This window comes from Gnatocerus cornutus, chromosome 10 (assembly GCF_029298725.1).
Source record: "Gnatocerus cornutus isolate USDA-ARS CGAHR chromosome 10, icGnaCorn1.1, whole genome shotgun sequence".
Taxonomy (NCBI): domain Eukaryota; kingdom Metazoa; phylum Arthropoda; class Insecta; order Coleoptera; family Tenebrionidae; genus Gnatocerus; species Gnatocerus cornutus.
The window spans coordinates 4,552,485-4,571,830 of NC_142242.1; the positions used below are offsets into that span (position 1 = coordinate 4,552,485).

Genomic DNA, 19,346 nt, shown 5'->3' on the forward strand with positions numbered 1-19,346 from the left:
CAACTTTTAATTGATGCGTCAGTGTTAAGCACTGAAAAGTCCATGGAACTTGTTAGCAATTTTTGGTATTTTACCCAGCGGTTCAACCACCTGATTCGGATCGGGAATTCACCTAAACGCTTTCTTTGTGGCCGTCATCAGCTTATCTAAGGGCACAAAGTCGATATTCAATATTTGGCCGATATGGCTGACACTGAAAGTGTAAAGGCACTGTATAAACCCTCAAATAAAATCTATAAATGTTGCTAATTGGCAGGAGTTTTCAAAAACAGTTAACTACTCGTTAAAATGTAGCTGCTGCGGAAAACTTTCTATGTCACAAATATTCATTCATAAAGTCCGGAGAAAAGAAGATTTTTCCAACTATAATACGATTATCCAGATATTCTAGTAAAATAAACTTTCAGTAATTAAACTTGTAAAATAAACTCCGTTTTTCCTCTGACAATGATATTTGCGCGTTATAACAATAGTGCCATGAGCCAACGTTCTAACAACACTAACAGGTGACAGGAACGCTCCACGGTACGCCATTAATTATGCGTTTTTAAAGTTCTCCGATAAATCTAAAGCTGCAGCTTTTAGAGGTAATATTATAGTGGAAAAAATAAATTACAGGAAACAAATTGTCTGAGACAAATTTCTCGAAAACATTCACAATATTTTTTTTTAATAGTCTAGACTGAATTATAAAGGACGCCTAGATCTTGAACAAGAAACTTGTTAATGAAGTTTGTTCTTAGTGAGGTTCTTGTTGGTGTATGGACGCAAATACATTCCTCGTTTAATATAGCTCGTATATGTTTTTAAAGTGGAAGATTGTTTCTTCGTAGAATTGCAGTGTGGACGCATGTGACCATGTTATTGACTTTGGTCGCAAATTGTTTAACGGGCGGCGGTTGTAGCGCGAAGGCGGGCGACAGGCTGCGAACGGGGCAGGGCAACAATGCGGTTGCTGGAGATGCTTAATATACTAAGGCTGGAGTAATGAACGTAAGATGAAACAGAAACAACGATAAACGTCCTTAACACCTCGTGATGAATAGCTTAAAAGTAATATAGTGAACTTGCAAGGTTGTGTGAGTGTTGGGTGTTCGTCGTCGGTTGCAGGCCGAGTTATTAAACAGTGGCAGTATTGAGTGACGCGCGAACCCGAAAAGGGAGGTCTCCTCAAATAACAATCAAAGACGATTGCCGAGTGCCGGGTCACCGGGCCACCACTTCGCCACCATAACTCAGCGGCCCTCTATCGCACTCCGCCAGACCACATTTAATCCCTTACTATTCTCTACCCCCCGCACACACTGTTATAAATAAATTTGTTACCGACTCCTTTATGGAGGCGTAATCATATAAAGAAGAAATACGGTATATTTTATGATCACGGAAACCAGGCAAGGCATAAATGTTGTATAGCAACTATTACAGGACTCAAGATTGGCATCCTGCGTGAAACTACATCGAGAAGTACACCGTCGCCATCGTCGATAAACGCACGGTGCAGCAAACATGCATATAAATTACCAACGATTTTTTTCCCTCATAAAAATAACTATTTTCTTGTCATAAAACAATTTTATTTCCCATTCCATGTATGCTCATAAAAACGGTTTTGAAGAGAGCTGTAATCGTATGGTTAACCGACGACCGACAAACACAGGAATTTCTTGTTTTGGCCCAAAAGCATCCTCTGCTACACCACTCACTATTCAAGACCAGTAACGCTTTCTGATTACTTCAACTCTGCCGAGAAAGTCCACTCCTTCGCACTCACAATAATACACCGTGACCCATTGACCACAAAGACAAATATGCACTTAACACGGAAGAGACAACAAAAACTCCTATTAACACCAATTGTCTCTAATTGTTTTGATCCATCAAAATTATCGCCATATAGCCGCCAGATGTCTCGTTTTCCAATTCCCAGTCAAACAAATCATGGTGTACCTCGAAATGCGATTGTGTAAAGACCGCATAATTTATTATGAAAAGATTAGACTATTTTTACTGGAAACTTGCACGTTACTGTCAACACCAAACGTTTCCACAACCACGGGAATAATATTCATGGTAACGAAAACCTAATTTTCTAGACGCTAAGCAATAGCAGCTTTTCCCCAAGTGACGTTGCATATTTTTATTGATAAAGCACAACTCTTTCTGGTCCATCGAGCCCGATCGATCATCAAACCACTAAAGTTAAATTAAAGGAAATTGTACTCATGTAGTTCAACTACCAGATTTGTACACAAAATAACTTAACCCATTACCGCCCAGTGCCCTATATATAGAACAGGCCAGTTTACAATTTTTTTTAAGTACTTTAAATTTGTTTTTTCTGTATGTTTTAATTTTAACTATAAACTACTGTCTTTTGACTTTGCATTAACATTTTTTTTCAAACAAATGGTTGTTTCAGTTTTTAGCAAAAAAAAATGAAAAACCTGGGTTTTCAGTGCATTTATCACTTCATCGTATTTCATTTTTTTGCTGCAAAATGATACACTGAATATATAATTTGACCTATGGATTATTACAAGTAAGGTTTATTCTTAACAAAGCCACATATTTTCTGCTTTTTATATATTTAGTAATAATAGGTCGTAAATTATGCTGTTCTATATATAGGACACTGGGCGAATTAGACTTCCAAATATCTAATGTATCTAGTTGCATTTCTTAAAAAACTTTATGAGTTGCAAAAGTTTAATTTTTTTACACTTAGAACCATAAGGTGTTGAAAATAGGTACTTATGATCACCGATTTGATGAAATGAGCAAGTTTTCATTCTCAAATTTTTCCAAACAAGTAAAGACTTGAGGTAGTAGAAAAAAGAAAAGCCGGACACTCCCAATCATGTATTAAAAAAATTCTTATTATTTATGAAAGAGATTAAACAATACGACTGGTTACCAGATTAATATTTCATTCAAATTACAAACTAAAAAGTGGTTCAGGGCGGTTATCACAATAATAATAACAATCAGTTATACATGAGTTTAATCTATCCCACAAATTTTTCATCGCTTTTGATTTTCGATGAATTGTTGCGAAACTATGAAGTTCAAACTCTAAGGGTTGCACCTAACATAAGGAGTGAGAGAAAAATTTATGAAAAAAAGCATTTTTGTTAAAAATATTATATATAACCCAGTACAGAAGGTTTTGAGTCATGTTATATTGGTCAGTAAAATATATTACCTTTATTTAATTAATGAATCCGTCCTTAGAAAAAATAAAAGACAAACTTTATTTTTCAAGATTTTTATGTATAGTAAATCCAGCGAGTAAATAGGATGATTTGAATTGTATGGCATGAAACATGGCAACTTGAAATACTCTAGAATTTTCCGTCTTTTTTGGGGATATTAATCTCGATTTAAGTTGGTTATGCAACTACGCCTTCACGCCTTTTTTAGAAATTTGTCAATCATTTGACATTCACTGACATTCGTCATTCTTGACCACTTTAAGATCCACTTTTTGCACTGCTCCTTGAGTTTTGTTGGTAAAATAGTGTCTAATTACTAGTTTTTCGGTTTTTCTTTTGTACAAATTGTCTTTTGCAAGTTTCATGATGAGTAGATTCAAGATCTGTTGGTCAACTTGACCGAAGTTTCCTAATTAGAATGTTGATAATGAAAAATTTGTAACAACTGGACTGCTAATAAAGTTTTGTGTGCCTCTCGATTTCCTGGCGGAAGGACTTACCTGGCACACAGGTTTAAAGTGTGTAAAAATTGAGGGTTTTTGAGGTGTTCTCTACGTTACCAAATTAATGACAAAACACCGAATTAGTTAGTTTGTTAATTCCCTTTCTATAATCAAGTAATAGGAGCCATTTTTATAGCAGTAAATTTAGTAAAAATAATGAATTTAAAATTAGCATCATGACAACTATTTTAAATTTGGCGGTTGTTGTACTAGTTTTTATCGCGCAGATTTGGTTAGAAAACTGTCATCTATTTATTCGTTGGACAGACTATAGGATCGATCACTCAGGTACTAAACTAAACATTATATGCAAAATTTATGAAAAACAAATGATTGTTTCTAGTAGCGGGCGTGGGTTAATTTTGCACTTCGAGACAACGGTGATAATAAAATGTTTCCCGAAGGTAAAGTGGCCTGTCTGCACGATTAAGAGCAAACCATCGGGGATCCAACACATCGTCCCTTGTTACAGGGAACATGATGTTCGTAAATACATAATCTACTGATTTTGTTGCGTTAAAAATGACAGTAACCTGAGTTGTGATGTGCGTTTTCTGGCCGAAGACTTTGGACCGAGCTTTCGAATTTTCTAGGGAGCTACGCTCACATATCGGCACGACTGCACGTCCCGACGGCCCGTCTTTCTGCCGCAGCACGGGTGTGTAACGCGCCACTGTATACACACAGTAATGGAAATCGTGACTTACCACAGACGCTGACACCGTTTGTCGCAATACATAATTAAGCTATCATTCTATCACTGATGAGATAAGGTGACAGATCAACTGTGAACCAGAAATTAACCTGCGGGTGATTATACCTTCCAGCAAACAACTCGACACCCGAGTGATTAAACTTCGTCGCGACGCCGGTACTACAAAAACGTCCCGAGCCGACGACATCATTACAAAATGTAAAAACTAAACGGAAACTCGGAGGCTTATCTTACAGTATATTAGATTATACTGGAAGGAAACTGCGTACGACAGTGCGTCCTAATGAATGATGCATTTTGACGAAATATGGTGAAGGCGCCTCTACTATTTTCAACAAATTAATTTCCACGCTTGTAGCTCACAATTGTGAACCAGAAACAAAATGATAACTCTATTCGGAAACATCTTTTCCCCAGTGATGCACCATTTCCGCGCAGCTTTACAATGTTTTTGTGATAATATCTGCAGGTTTCTCTTACAGAGCATTTAAGCCATGTGTGGAGCACGCTTATAGTTCTGGTAGCACTTTAATCAGATAATTGTTGTTCTAAGTGTGGTTTTTCATTTTATTCATGTGTGGTATGTTTGAACAATGTGCAGTCATGCAGTGAGTTAGTCAGCTATACCACATACTTCCATTAGATAGGCGAATGCAGGTATAAATTAAAATCACTTAGGTATTCATAGGGAAGACGGCGATAAAACTCAGTAACTTCTAAACGGAACGGTTACACCTCAGCCATTTTAACTGCAGTGTGACGTTGTGGGATTAGAGTCGGTGCAAGGGGCAGATAGCTCCAGTTTCACTTATTATGAGTATTATGAAAATGGCTTATGTATCCAAAGTTACCTTTAGTCCTCCCTCAAATTCCTCATCACGTCATCGCTCCATCGACAAAGCCTTTAAGATAAAGTGGAGGCATTTGTTAATAGCCAAGTTAAGTGATTTAACAGACGTCAGTCACGAATAAATATATTGTTCGACAGGAGCAGAAATGACAAAAATAAAGACGCAAGACCACGACTTGTTCATGTGAAAAGAGAAATTTAAGATAAATTCTTAAACACACCATTCTTCATGACGTGAATAGTTGAAATATTTCGATTGTTTGAGACGGTGCATTCGAGCTAATCTCGAAGATAATTAGCAGTTAATAAAAGATTAATAGAGTACAGCATTCCATTGTCGACTCGCTTCCGAAATATTGATCTTGTAGCGCCCTGCTTACTAATTTTCTTGAAATTTTAATACAGGTTGTGGGAGTGCTCCGCGGCTGAATGCTATGCACTTTTCTACACTTTTCTATATTCAGAAACTAATGTTGAAACATTCCTTCAAAAACTTATTTATTAGATTGTAACAACTAGAATATAAAGAACAGCCCCACGCTGTTGAGCACGTTTTGTTAAAAAAATTCAAATTCGCAGTGTCGAGCCGAAATCGATTTCGTGGATTACCTGACACTCAACCCCTCACACTCGAAAATTAATTTTTCTGTAGCTCACCAGTATTGCTAAGTTTATTAATTAATTTTGCGATGCATAATAATAAATAAGTAAACTTGAAATTTATCCTTCGACAATCTCAAGAATTTCCTAACTTGGTTCTTTTCTTTTTATACTCTTTCCAACTTTTTATTTGCTGTTATCCCATCACCATCTTGTAATTTTGTGCTAGAAAATAGACAATTGGCGGTGTGTCTAGTGAGAGAGTTTTTTTAGCAGCCAGCGGTTGAATGTCTTGCCGCGTCGAGGCCGAGCTGGAGGCTCGTGAACCGAAACTTGCATTATTCTTCGGGTTTATTACAACGTTAATAAATGCGGCTATTAATGCTGACATAGCTATAATAAGCAATGTTATCGATACAGCGACACGGCGACCTTTAAATGTCGTGCTGGGACGGTGGCGGCATAACAGCCCTGCGGCCCTCTGATCCTGCACTCGCCGACAACGTGACACCTTATTCATAGTGTTACGTGGTAGCTGAGCTTCGGACCGGCTTCCTGATCATGATGAAAGCTTCTGGTATTATGTGGCCTGCGTGCTATACTATCAAACAGAATGCTGAAATCCAGCAGTAGCGTATCGTATTCAACCCGTTAAATGCTAGCCAGCGCCCGAACAGGAATACCGACGCTCAGGGAGGTTCCGTTCTGAAACATCATTACTATTCAACTCACGGGTGCCACCGAACCGGGCACCCTGTCATTCTTGTCTTTCTATATACTATACACCCTTTTTTGCTGAAGGAATGACAAAATTTATAGCTTTTCGTCGTCGTAATTATTTTTTTTACAAACAGTTTCAACTCTGCGACTGAAGAAACTATCGCACTCGGTTACAGTGCAGTGCAAGAAATACGACCACTCTCTGACAGGATCTATAAAATGCGAATGTATTGATTTTTTCATCATACACAGCGTGTCCCAATATTCTCAAATGGAAATCAGCAAGCAGTTCGCCACAAAACTACACAAAAGGATCATGCGCAACAATCTTTCCGTTATTTATAGCCCCAATGCAACTTTCCAAGTAAATAAATCATTTCGTGTCAAACACTCCTTTCTTTACACACACAGAAGCTTAATAAAAGTCACACTGTCTTAATTAATCAAAACAAAAAATCTCTACTTTACGTAAGTAAAAAACATTAAAAGCACAATGTGTGTTGCAATGAGTATAGTTCAGGAATTACAATACTTTTCTATTCCATTAGTTTAAAAGTTAAATTCACCATTAATAAACGTTTATATTGGCATTTATGATAATTCATTTGTTGTGTATTAATTCAATGTTTGTCCAGCGCATTATCAGCCATTAAAATTATCGAATAAATGAAAATCGACTATTTAACTTTTAGTATAATAAGGATAAAAATTGAGAGGCGTGAGATTATGATAAAAAATAATCCTAAAAATCAATATCTATCTCGACATCCACACATATATCAGAATTCTAAAAACTTTCCATTCAGTAAAAAGAGGTATAATAATGCGATAACAGTATCCACTTTTAATAAATCATATATCATTCCCCGGGAGACCGCTGTAGTATCATTCAAGCATATTCTTAAGAGCCGCGTTTAAAAAATTACCAATAAAATCAATTAGTTAATGTTGAAATTGAAAAAATAACTGCAACACATTCCGCCACAAGAGCGGCTTTGCTTTTTATTCCAGATGCGTTTATTTTAGGGAAAGTAATTAACAGAATGGTTTTTAGTGGTTCAAACCTTCTCCAAATATTAGTTGCACAGTTAACTTGGTATTTAGTTTAGTTGAAAACATTGCCGTGAATAATACAAGAACGCTGAAGTTAGCCAGAGGAATTTCTCTTTTATGCCTTTTTAATTTATGACAATTGGGGTGCAAATTACCGGCATGGATTTTTTATTCCATTAACATAAAAATGTGTGAGATACGACCACGCTGACAAATGAATGCATAAATTGCGCGTTTCGCCTCTCTCAAACGTGTAATTAAAGATTCTTCAACCAGAAGAGGTTTCTAGATAGTGTGTGTTTAGAAATAATGCGATTTGTTTTGTCTTCAACACACCATGTTTGTGGATGTTGCCAGTTGCCTACGCCATGGTCAGGTCAAACACCATTGGTACACAGTTTGTGACCAATTTTCCCATTAGAATTATTACTTGATTTTAGTTACAATGGGTTTCTTTCACGGCGTTTTTTGTCGGTAATTCCGCCTTTTGTCGCCTTCCATGGGTCGGTGTTTCCATGGCGAGGCGGAGGGGACAGGTGAGCCCCCACACACCTTATGGTAAGAGGGAAAGTAGTCGCATCGTAAAGTCGGATATGGTTGTGTCGTGTCTACGTTGTTAAGTGTATTGAGAATGTGTGAAAATGCCGCGGAAGTTGCTAAAATTTTTAATTCTCTTTGACAACACATCTTTGTTGTACTTCCCCGGACAGTTCTTATCAGGCAGAGTTCTCATCGAACTTCAGGATGACACGCCTGCACTCGGTAAGAATATAAGATGAGCACTGTCATGTCTTTACCAACTCGAACCTGCAATGGCTACTCTTGTTTCCACGTAAAATTCTATTATTTTGGCTCATTATATATTCAAAGACAACCAGCGACCTATTTTTCTTTCTTAATCCATCGTTATATAATCGAATGTTTATTTTAGTAGATAATTAGTTCAGCCTACGATTAACGTGGGCCTACAATCCCACTCAATTTACGCTTGATTACGTTTGCTTAGGTAAATAGAAATTTACTGATACTGGTGATTTGTATTCCTTTAGCCAAATGCAATACACATTAACATTCTTGGTGCATTACGCGAGCATGCGCCAAAGGCATTCCGAGAAGCCCATCGCTGTTGTTTCCATAACCTACAGTTCCGTCCATCGAATTATCCTTGACGTGATTACAAATCAGTCATCAGCAATTTCACAGTTTTTAGCGAAAAATTAGAAAAGACCTTCGCACATTCATCATCTCGCAAGTGATTGTAGGTTAAACCAAAAAAGAAACGCAACAACTTGGAAATTATCTTGCTAATGACCTCTTTTCACCAAAACAGTGGATAATTCAAATACGGAATTATTAAATTTGTAACCTTAATCAATAAAAGCTTTCTATTTCCAAAATGAGGTTGTTAGTCGGCAGATATAAAAAATATTCCCCTCGTTATTTGTATGTTTGCTACATTGTCAATATTTTTTGTCCCCCGTACGCTCTGTGATTTTTGTGATAATTGTCAAGCTCAGTTGGCTGTAATTATACTAAATTAAAGCTGCACTGCTTTTTTACCCATTCTGTAATTACAGTTCTGGAGATGAAAGCGTGGACTAGTGAACAAAATTTTCATCGTTTGTATTCAACAGGTTTATTAATTTCCAAACATTACAGATTTTAATTGTCGATGCGTCATATTTATAAGTTGTTAATAAACAAGCATTTTGAGGGGGAATTTCAACCGCGTCAAGGTAAGTTTTTATTTAAAGGCTTTACTTTTAATTAAAATGTTTCTGCGTAAGCCAAAAATCCATTGTTTAAATTATATACGGGCTTCCGTTTTGTTTTTGTCACGAGGGTTGACATGGAAAGATTGAAAAGTAATGTTTTAGACGATCAGTCGAGCGTTTAGATTTCCTATATCGAAAACAGTTCAATTTGTTATTCAAGCCTAAAGCATATTTGACAATTCTTGTGTAAATTATTTGATTTTTGAAAATCTGAAATCTTTGGAAATTAATCAAGAAGGATCGACACGTTTCAACCTTTGTCAGCTCTATATAATACGAAATGTGAATAATACATTTCTTTCTATCAAGCTGACGACAAGTTGCATGTGTTTTCTGGAATTTTACAAGTCCGTAAATATTTACGTATTCTGCATCTGTTGCGTGCGAATATAGGGAAAAATGCTTTGAATGATAGTATGAATTTATTTTGAATTCGTCTAAATACCTTCCATTCCTAAGTCCACAATAAATCAGTCTGACTATATGCACTAAGAAGATTGTGAAAGCAACGTGAATAAATAAAAATTGTACCTAAATCCGAGGAAAGGAACGAGAATAAAATCTTCCAAGACGTAATAATTAGTAAGTGGTGTTATTACACCAGCAGCAGCTGTATCCGTTTAATTTCTTGAATGGAGAGAAGGAACAAAAACCGCATCGCCTTTTAATTCTGTAGGTATTGCTTCTTATCAGGCCAATTACTGTAAAATCTATGACGCAATAGTGTCTGCATCTCCGAAAATTGTGAGAAAGGCTCGATTCGTACACGCGTTGTGAATTCACGACAAGCTTCTCTCTAATCAACATTTCCTGTTACACAAAGCCGAACGCTTTCCCTTTTTTAACCCCTATACACTGTCTGATCTGATAAAATCAATCATGAAAACATAATCTCTATCCCTTAAAGACTCGTGCCTTGACTTACCACCTCAAAAGTTGCGTTGATGGCGCATAAATCTTTGATACTTTTGATTCAACTTTTATCACTTAGAAAATGGACCCTTTACGAAGTTTTAATCTAGTTTTTACAAACACGTATTATTCGGTGCAAATGATGGTATTTCTAACTTTCCCCCATCATTTTTTCTTTAAGCTATTTTTAGACCAAGTACTTTGGGACTCATACTCTTTAATGGAAAAACAACGCTGTCTTTATTTATTGCATTTTCCTTCACTTAATTTTACTTTACAACCCCTCATTTTAGCAAAGCTTCACTACTCCAGAATCACTTATTAAACATCATCTTATTACGCCTCTTCGAACACGAAAAACAGACAATCCTTTGCACTCTAAAATCTTCATCTTAGATGCCTACATTTAGTAAACAATAACTTCCAACCCTCGGAAAAAAAATCATTTAATTGTCATCAACGAACAAACCCGTTAAACGTGTTTCCTATCTCCAATCGAATTGAATCTTTTATTCCATTCAACGGAAAAAATGTTTAATGCGGGAATTTTATCACTCTAAACAAAACGCTTATCAGATTTCTCCCACAATTGTTGACAACTCACAATGTTGTTAATTTAAATTTATAATTATAACCGTATCTCGCGGAAGTCTGCATCACTCAAATATTTCATTTTCCTCTGTCCAAATCGTCTTAGTACTTCTGTTTCAGTATGCGAGTTATTAACAGTAACAAACTGCCAACAAGATAGGTTAACAAATCGATAACGAACCACTGAGCTGTGTAGATAAACACATGATTTATCAAACATGCAAATCGCCGAAAATTTTTCCGGATGAACCAACACCAAAATTGTCCGGTAATAATCCGGTGAGTGCATAGCAATTTTTTTGGTTTTCTTTTAAATCTTGTAAAATCGGTTCGAAAATGCAATTAGTTTTAATGTATTTGATCTGTATTAAATTAGTTTGATTGGTTCGCCACAACTCGATAAAATGTAGGTTGATTAAAGCTTGTAATTGGTACTCTTGAACATTTAAAGAGGCTCTTTATAAATGGAATGTTGACCAAAAAAATTATAATTAACCATGAAAATTAAAAAATTAAATTGCAATTTTTATTAATGAGAAGCGTCGGTTAAGTGGAACGTAAACATGTCGGTTTGTTACCGTTAAAAGCTTCTAAAACAATTTTTATTTTAGTGTTTATTACAAAGTTACGACTATTTAGTATTGGAAGTACATCGTTCAAAGTTTGATGAGGAACAAAACGCGCAATTTTTCGGATTTCGTTCCAAAAGAGTGAATTTAATACAGATAGAGATTTGTCGTATATATTTCGCTTTATCCTTAACACCCTTGAGGTTTTAAAGTAGCGGATTTTTAAAATACCGTTTAAAGAAGCTCGATTTGGACTTTCACACGACAGGGTGTAAACTTTCCCCCATAATATTTCTGTCAATAAAGTCAATTTTTCAGCGGTGTGGAATCGCGTTATAACATAACGCAACATTAGAGTTTTAATGATGGACATTTTTAAGTCACCTGTTGCTCGACGTTGACGGCTTTTATAGTTATTTAAATTGTTCGCATTATTAAAACAGCAAATCGTGGAAAAAAATCGACGTTTCTTAATTATATCGTAAGTGGAGGTGATAAAAAACACGTCATGGTTAGAGCTGGGGAATAATATTGCCGGGGAATATTGCAAAAGCTAATATATTCACGGTCGCACCCTAAAATAAAGTTCGGCATAAATGCAGCAGGAAATATTACGCGTGCTTTCTTTATAGATATTTTCATTGTTTATTGTGGGGGCTTTGAATACTGTATTTCATACAATGATAATATTTCCAGACCCGCACGAGGTATTCTTATAGTGAGATTAATTTATTATTAAAAATGAAATCAATTTCATTTTTAAAAGAGATGATAAACGTATTATGTACGCCGGTGAGCGAAATCAAGCAAATTATATCTCAAGGGCTTTTAATCAAAAAAATTTTTAATAAAACACAAATACAGTAGACGTTGTTAGTGATATCAAAGAAGCAACTAAATGAATATGAGATAAAAATAAATAAATAAAAAAAAAACTGGAATTATAGGGTAACAATTTGAAAGTCTCTGAAACGCTTTTGAATAATTTATGTTAGCATTCAATAAAAACGTAAAAACTGCACTAATTACTTCACTTTCGACATGAAAGCTTAAAAGCCCGACTTTAAAATCTGACACCGCCAGAAAAATCTTTCAGGACACATTTTAGTGTATTCTTGAATCTAATAAAAAACACTCGAATTAAAACACGCATTATTTTCGTCCTCTGACAACGATAAGTGCTTTGTTAAAAGCACACAGCTTTCTTCATGATGTTATTTGATTATCCCGAACGCACGGACTATAAATTCTCCACAGCGCTCCAATTAACTAATGTCGAAATATTTTATATTGCGGTGCATTTCCACTACGAGCAAATTATATGACGTCAGACATAATAAATTAATTATCATTAGACGATCATAAACAAAGCTACCCCCAATCCCTTCGAATTAACCCTGCAAATGCTCGAAATCCACCGTACTACCATTCCAGGGAAAAACATCGATTTTCCACAAATCAAATTTACATTAGGGCTTCACTCGGAAAATAACAGAGGTGAAAATGAGCCCCCAATTCGCATACAGCCAGAAGAAAATTTTCTGGTGGTTTTTGAATTAATTAATTGTCCGGTCAGTTCTAAAAATAAAGGTAAACTCTCATTTTCCTGGTCCACCTTGTACATACATTAGAGCACAATTTAAAGGTCACACTCGTAGCAGAACGAGCAACTCAAGCAAATGAAAGGCGAATAAAATTAATTAAAATGCAGCACTTGCTCCAAAAATTCGTATTTTTCGTCCACGAGTCTAAATGATAACAATGTTGTTATAGGAAAAGAGTCTCCTTTCAAATCGGCAATAAAATCGTCATTTTTATGGTGCAAAAGTAAATTACATTTAGATGTAAGTAATACAAACTTCATAGCAATGTAGTTTAATGGCGAAACAAGAGCTACTTTATTCGAGTTGGTATTTTGCTTTAGAACGAATGTCAAATTAAAGTATTTTTGTTGCGCGACTATCCTAAATATAAAATTTCAAAAGTAATAGAATGATGTAAAAGGCACTTAAAAGAAGAAGATCGATATCAATTTCAAGTAGTCAGGCTCCTTTCTTGTCTTTACCTGGTTTGGTTTTCTTTTTAAATTGACTTTAAGGCATTATCCAAAACAGAATTTCTCGGATAATGTTATTATGTTAAAAGCAAGTTTATTTTTAATTTAAAATAGCTAGCATATGGATGTTTCATTTTCCTTCAAAAACGTTTCAGCATTCAGGTGTTCAAGTTACAAATTTCATCACAGGAACAAAAAGAAATAATATTACAACGCTGCGGATGATAAAGATAATTTTGTAAATAGGTCGTTTACTTTTTGTAATTAATTGTTAACCCTTGAGTGTTTTGGTAATTACAGAGTTTTAATTTCGAGTTGAAATTTTTTATTTTGATTCAAAATAAAGCCAGTACACGGGCTAAATTGTCAATCTTGTAACTTTTCCACGTTCTCGTAAGAAATGTGAAATATTCCTAACTCAAAAACTTTGTATTTATAAGGAGATTAAAAATACTTTACCGGGGAAAGTTTTTTATTTAGGAAACTGCAAAGGATAAATATATTTACACTAAACTAAGACTAATTAAAATACTTGAAATACTGGACTCTAAACCGTTTTTTTTGTATTTTTTGACTAAGAAAATTTATTGCAAATGGCAAATTGGATGAGGAGTTAAATACATTCTGTAATATATTATTTGATAAATCAAGAGTGTATATAAATAGCAAAATGTTGACGCTTAAATTTATACCAAGAGTGTTTTAGAATTAAACTAATATACCTTTACAATGTTGGTTCTGTTTCACCCTCAAACTAATTATTGACCTGTCTTGCTGACCATCACACAACACCTACATGGTCCATGTAGTGGAATGAGGCGATAAAGTATCAGGCAGGTAACGAATAGCAAATCCAACTGATTCTTTTTATTTTTACTAAATCCAATAAAGTTAATTAAAAGTGCGGTATAGGATTGCGTCCAAAAATAGACATAATTATTCATAGTTTAAAGGAGTTTCGAATATAAAATTTCCTTTAGAAATAAAATTGTCCGCAGCTATTGTTAGTATTCTATAAATTGAATTTCTCCGAAATGTCTGAAATTCTTTTATAACAGAAAATGCACAAAGTAAATCAAAATTAGATGAAATTAAAATTTCGCACGAGAACCGAAGGGTCTTGGGGAAACATGGCGTCGCCTAAATTCTGATTTTGCCACGAAACTATAAAACATTCATTTGAATGCGGTGATTTGCGGCTTTAATAACCCTTTTTAAACGATCACTTTATTTTGCATCATCTACATTCCATATTTTAACAATTTATTTTCCATAATTAAAACAGATGCGCTTCGCAATTTCCAATATTCATAAAATGAATCTACGAAAGAATGCAACGTGATAAACATTTTGAAAGCAATTTAAATCATGTTGTTGGAGCAGTTTCAAGTAGGTGGCTCTTCAAACGTTACTTTAGCAATTTTCGAATTAACTAAAGGCTGTAATTGACCAAAACTCACGATAACGTTTATCATTATTTAGCCATTACGTAAAGCGATAGCACTCGAGTTCGTATTTCTACAAATTGTATAGTGATAAAGACCTACATTTCGTACATAAAACGGACATAAAATGCAATTATAAAAGGGCGGAATATTCTAGCAAGGAAATTCCCGCGAGAGCTCGATTTACGAAACGTGCATTTAAGTTAGAAAGTTTTACTTACGTCGAGATTTCTTTTAGTTAAATTTGTTTCAAATACTGAATGTTCAAAAATAAACATTGTTGCAAATAAATTACACACAAGCATTAAACTTTTTCCATCACAAAATCAATCACTCGATCCGGTGTCTAAACTATTAAAAAACAACATTTTTAATATCTCCCCCTTATGTGGAAAATACAAACACGCGTTTAATTCAATTTATCTGGGTTTATTGATAAAAATGTAATCACAGTTCAGAAATGGTTTTTTTATAGTTCGTTTATTAAAAACCTCCCTTTAAATGCCTGAAATTTTAAACGCAGTCACGTATGTCTACGCAACCCCAAATTTTCTTTTTTAGCTTATACAACTTTGATCAATGTGCTGCTTTTTATGGATCTGTTTACACAATACGATAAATACAGCTTACTTTTCCCGCACAAAGTATCTACATTGATTTTTTAAAACGTGTGACAAACGTATAGAAGAAGACGCGATATGTAAATCCTTACCCGACTTTTACACAGTGCCTACCAATCCTATTAAGAAAATCTAAAGTCTCATTCCTGAAATTATAAAATCTAGAAATGAAAGAAACGAAACGAAGAACCACTCATAAAAACGCGCATTCTGCGGCCAACCACGTTTAAATTATATGCCATTCAAACAAAATGTACCATAGATTAGAAACTTCAATTTTAGAGTTAGACGCTCGATCACTGGGACACAATTTCATTAAAAATCGACAGAAATATCTTGTTCTTTTTATATCCACTAATAAAAATGAGCTATGCCATCCTCACTCAAATCAATTAAAATAATGCCAATTTTCATTGTATAGTACGATATGACAACATTAAGTGTAAAAAACGCAAAACCATAGTTTAACATATTCAAAAAGTTTAAATTATTCTGATTTTCTTATTCCCGTTCTAAAAATTTCCACAGAAAATCAGTACTGTACAGGCTTAAAATAAAAAATGCACCAAAATGGAGTGAATTTTTCAAAATATAGCGAGAATTTCTTTAAAAAATCGACAAAAACATCTTGTTCTTTTCATATGTACTAATCAAAATAAACGATGCCACCCTCAAACCAGTTAAAATAATGATAATTTGCCATTGTATAGTACAATATGACATCATTAAGTGTACAAAATGCAAACCCATAGAGTTTAAGATATCCAAAATGTTTCCAATTTTCTTATTCTCATTGTAACAATTTCCACAGAACAAAAAATCAGATTTGTAAAGTCCCAAACAAAAAATGGGCCGACAAGGAGAAATTTTCAAAATCTAGAGAGAATTTTATTAAAAATCGGCAGAAATACCTTGTTTTTTTCATATCTATTAATCAAAATGAGCAGTGTCATTCTTTATATCAATTAAAATAATGACAATTACCATTGTACATTAATTGTAAAAAATGCTAAATCATAAAGTTCAAGATATCCAAAAAGTTTAGAATATTTTGAAGTTCTTATTCTCTTCTGAAAATTTCCACAGAAGAAAAATCGGAACTGTAAAAAGAGAGTTTCAAAATTTAGAGATAATCAGGATTGCCAACCTTGGCGCGGTGAATTGATCGTTTCCTACCAAAAAAATTACGTCTCTTAATAATATCGACCGCAATTGATTTTCCCCGAATAAATTGTCGAAGACGATATCAACGCACCCCTTTCTTGAACTTTTTTTTGCGAGTCGTCAAACGACAAATTGAGCTGAAAAAGTGTCGAAGGGATAAAATTTGATCCGGGCCCCCATTTTGAGGGCTCAAATCTTCACGTCTACCCCCGTATACGTGAAGATGTTTCTCAAAATGGACAGCGATAAATTAAAACCAAAAATAAAAAACCACCACGCGGGAAACTCGATTTTCAAAGAGAGGTCAAAAGGACCCAAAAAGGAACGGTCTTGGAGGAGATAGATTTCGCGTTTGCCACCCGTTTTTCTCGCTTGGTCTGAGCGAGAGGAGGCCATCAAAAATTGTGTTATATTAAAGAAATTCAAAAAATCCAATTCTAAGGAGAAAATGTAGAGAATGTCAAAGATACACAAAAACAATGAAACCGTAAACTGGTTGGATTTTGGTCCATTGTCTCTTCGCTGTAATATTGATCTAATTAAGATTGTATTAATTAAGTTAATAATTAATATGAATATGTGAATGCTCTTATTGCGTTTAGTTACTCTAGTACTAAATCTATTACATGACAAGAATTTCAGCATATTATATCGGACAGCTCCAATGAATCATACATGAAATAGTACAGTAACTCGATTCCGTATGTATTGTATATGTTGTTTGTGGTTTGAATGCGTGGTTTCGAGTTGCAGCTTGAGATGCATGTTCTTTTAATACGATAACTCATAAAAGATTTGACAAATTTACATGATTTATTCAGTTAAAAGTTGGCGAAAAGTTGGTGTAATACTGAACTAGTCTATTGCCTGCTGTTACTATTGTAATTCCTTCCAACACCATAAAACCGTTTCCTCAATGACAAATTATTTTCACTTTATCATACTTTCAAGTAAAAGAAAAAATACCACCTACAATTTATTCATCTCATTTGCATATATCCTTCTTAAGCCAACTCTCCCGAAAAATCGCTCAAATTAATTTAAGATTTAATTTAATTATCTTTTTATTGACACGACTCCCACACTTCTGAAACTAGTTGATCGTTCCAGAAAACGTAAAAGAGTAAGCGCATGACAGTGCCCTCTATAACAGGGAAACTTACTCGTTCTAAAATTTCCTTTTTCAGGACTACATTTCCACGTGGTGGGAGAAGGAGTGGTGCGTGTTCGTAGCTCTCGCCAAGAGAGGGTGTACGACAGAGAAAATTATATAGACTTCAGAATGAGACTTTTAGGCGAACCTGGTACGACTATAACTCGAACTTTATAGATAATTGATTCAAATCTTTAGGTCAAGGTCCTTCAGTATTATCTCCCGGAATCCACAGTTTCCCTTTCAAATTAGGACTTCCGTTAGGACTCCCGTCTACTTTCTTAGGCAAACATGGATGGGTCCAGTACTTTTGCAAAGCTGCCCTTCGAGAACCCAACGGATTAACTCACAAGAACCAACAAGTTTTTATTGTGATGAACCCTATCGACTTAAACTTAGAACCGTCTATTCTGGGAGTAAGTGTACTAACAATTCTACTAATTAGCCGATTTAGAGTCATGTCTTAAAGTAAATTATTATTAACATAGAACATTTCGGGACAGGAAACCTTTAGGTGTGAAATTGAACACAAATTTGGCGTCAGTTGTGTGGGCTCTGGGCCAGTCGTTTGCAAAGTTACTTTAGATAGAGGCGGATACGTTCCTGGAGAAAGCATAGGTAAAACCCCTGCAAATCTTAAAACTGTAATCATCCGTTCCTCTTTAGGGGTGTCTGCTAGTATCTCCAACAGAAGTCGAGTTACCATTAAAAGTACAAGAGCAGCACTAACAGAAAGTATAACCTACATGGCTAGAGGCAAAGTAGTCCAATCTGAGAAACGCGAGTTAGCATCTTTAGCCAGAGGCAAAATCCGACCAGGAGAAAAAGACGAATGGGTCAACGAACAGTTGTACATACCACCACTACCTCCAACAAACCTGCGAGGTTGCCATTTGATTAAAGTTAACTATGACGTTTATGTTAGTACCAATTTTATATTTCCAGTTTATTTAATTGTGTAATTTCAGTTTATAATTGAACCAAAAAATCTTCAAAAAGAAGTTAAACTTCAACTCCCGATTATGATGGCGACTTATCCTTTGAGATCTGAAGAAGATTCTGGTGGTTATAAGTCAGGGACACATTATCCTTCGACTTTACCCATTTTTAGACCGTGGCTCGAAGATAAACCCACCGTTGATTGACGTTAATTTATAAGCTAATTTTTGTGCCAATACGTAATGTTAAGAGTACCACAAGTACACAAGTCTTGGAATTAGATTACACACGTATAGGAGACCTCACCGTCCTCTTGTACCATATTTTATTACCCCCTAATAAACTAATTGACTTTTAAATTATTCATCAACTGATTTAGTGTTGGTAAAATAAATTTCGATATTTCCTATTTGTTTACCTCCGTCCTCAACAATCCCAAGAAATGTTTAGTCGTTTGAATCTTAAC

The 19,346-nt window shown here is 34.9% G+C and overlaps 1 protein-coding gene across 2 annotated transcripts; it reads left to right on the forward strand.

The window, feature by feature from the left end:
• The first annotated feature begins 8,011 nt into the window (after positions 1-8,011).
• Positions 8,012-19,239, forward strand: Vdup1 (arrestin family protein Vdup1). 2 transcript variants are annotated; one of them, XM_088048155.1, is made up of 6 exons: positions 8,012-8,418; positions 17,976-18,092; positions 18,140-18,357; positions 18,430-18,559; positions 18,608-18,861; positions 18,910-19,239. In XM_088048155.1, the coding sequence occupies exons 1-6, from the start codon at positions 8,298-8,300 to the stop codon at positions 19,084-19,086; spliced, it is 1,017 nt and encodes a 338-aa protein (XP_087904281.1). In that variant the 5' UTR covers positions 8,012-8,297; the 3' UTR covers positions 19,087-19,239. The 2 variants fall into 2 exon arrangements, with proteins under 2 accessions (XP_087904281.1, XP_087904283.1); XM_088048157.1 differs by having other exon boundaries at positions 18,445-18,559.
• Positions 19,240-19,346: the final 107 nt, after the last annotated feature.

Bases quoted from the DNA above. Each gene is read 5' to 3' on its own strand.
- Vdup1 (XM_088048155.1), top strand. From the start codon at position 8,298: ATGCCGCGGAAGTTGCTAAAATTTTTAATTCTCTTTGACAACACATCT. The intron at 18,358-18,429 runs GTAAGTGTACTA...TTATTAACATAG, and splicing joins TAGAACCGTCTATTCTGGGA to AACATTTCGGGACAGGAAAC. The intron at 18,560-18,607 runs GTAAAACCCCTG...GTTCCTCTTTAG, and splicing joins CGTTCCTGGAGAAAGCATAG to GGGTGTCTGCTAGTATCTCC.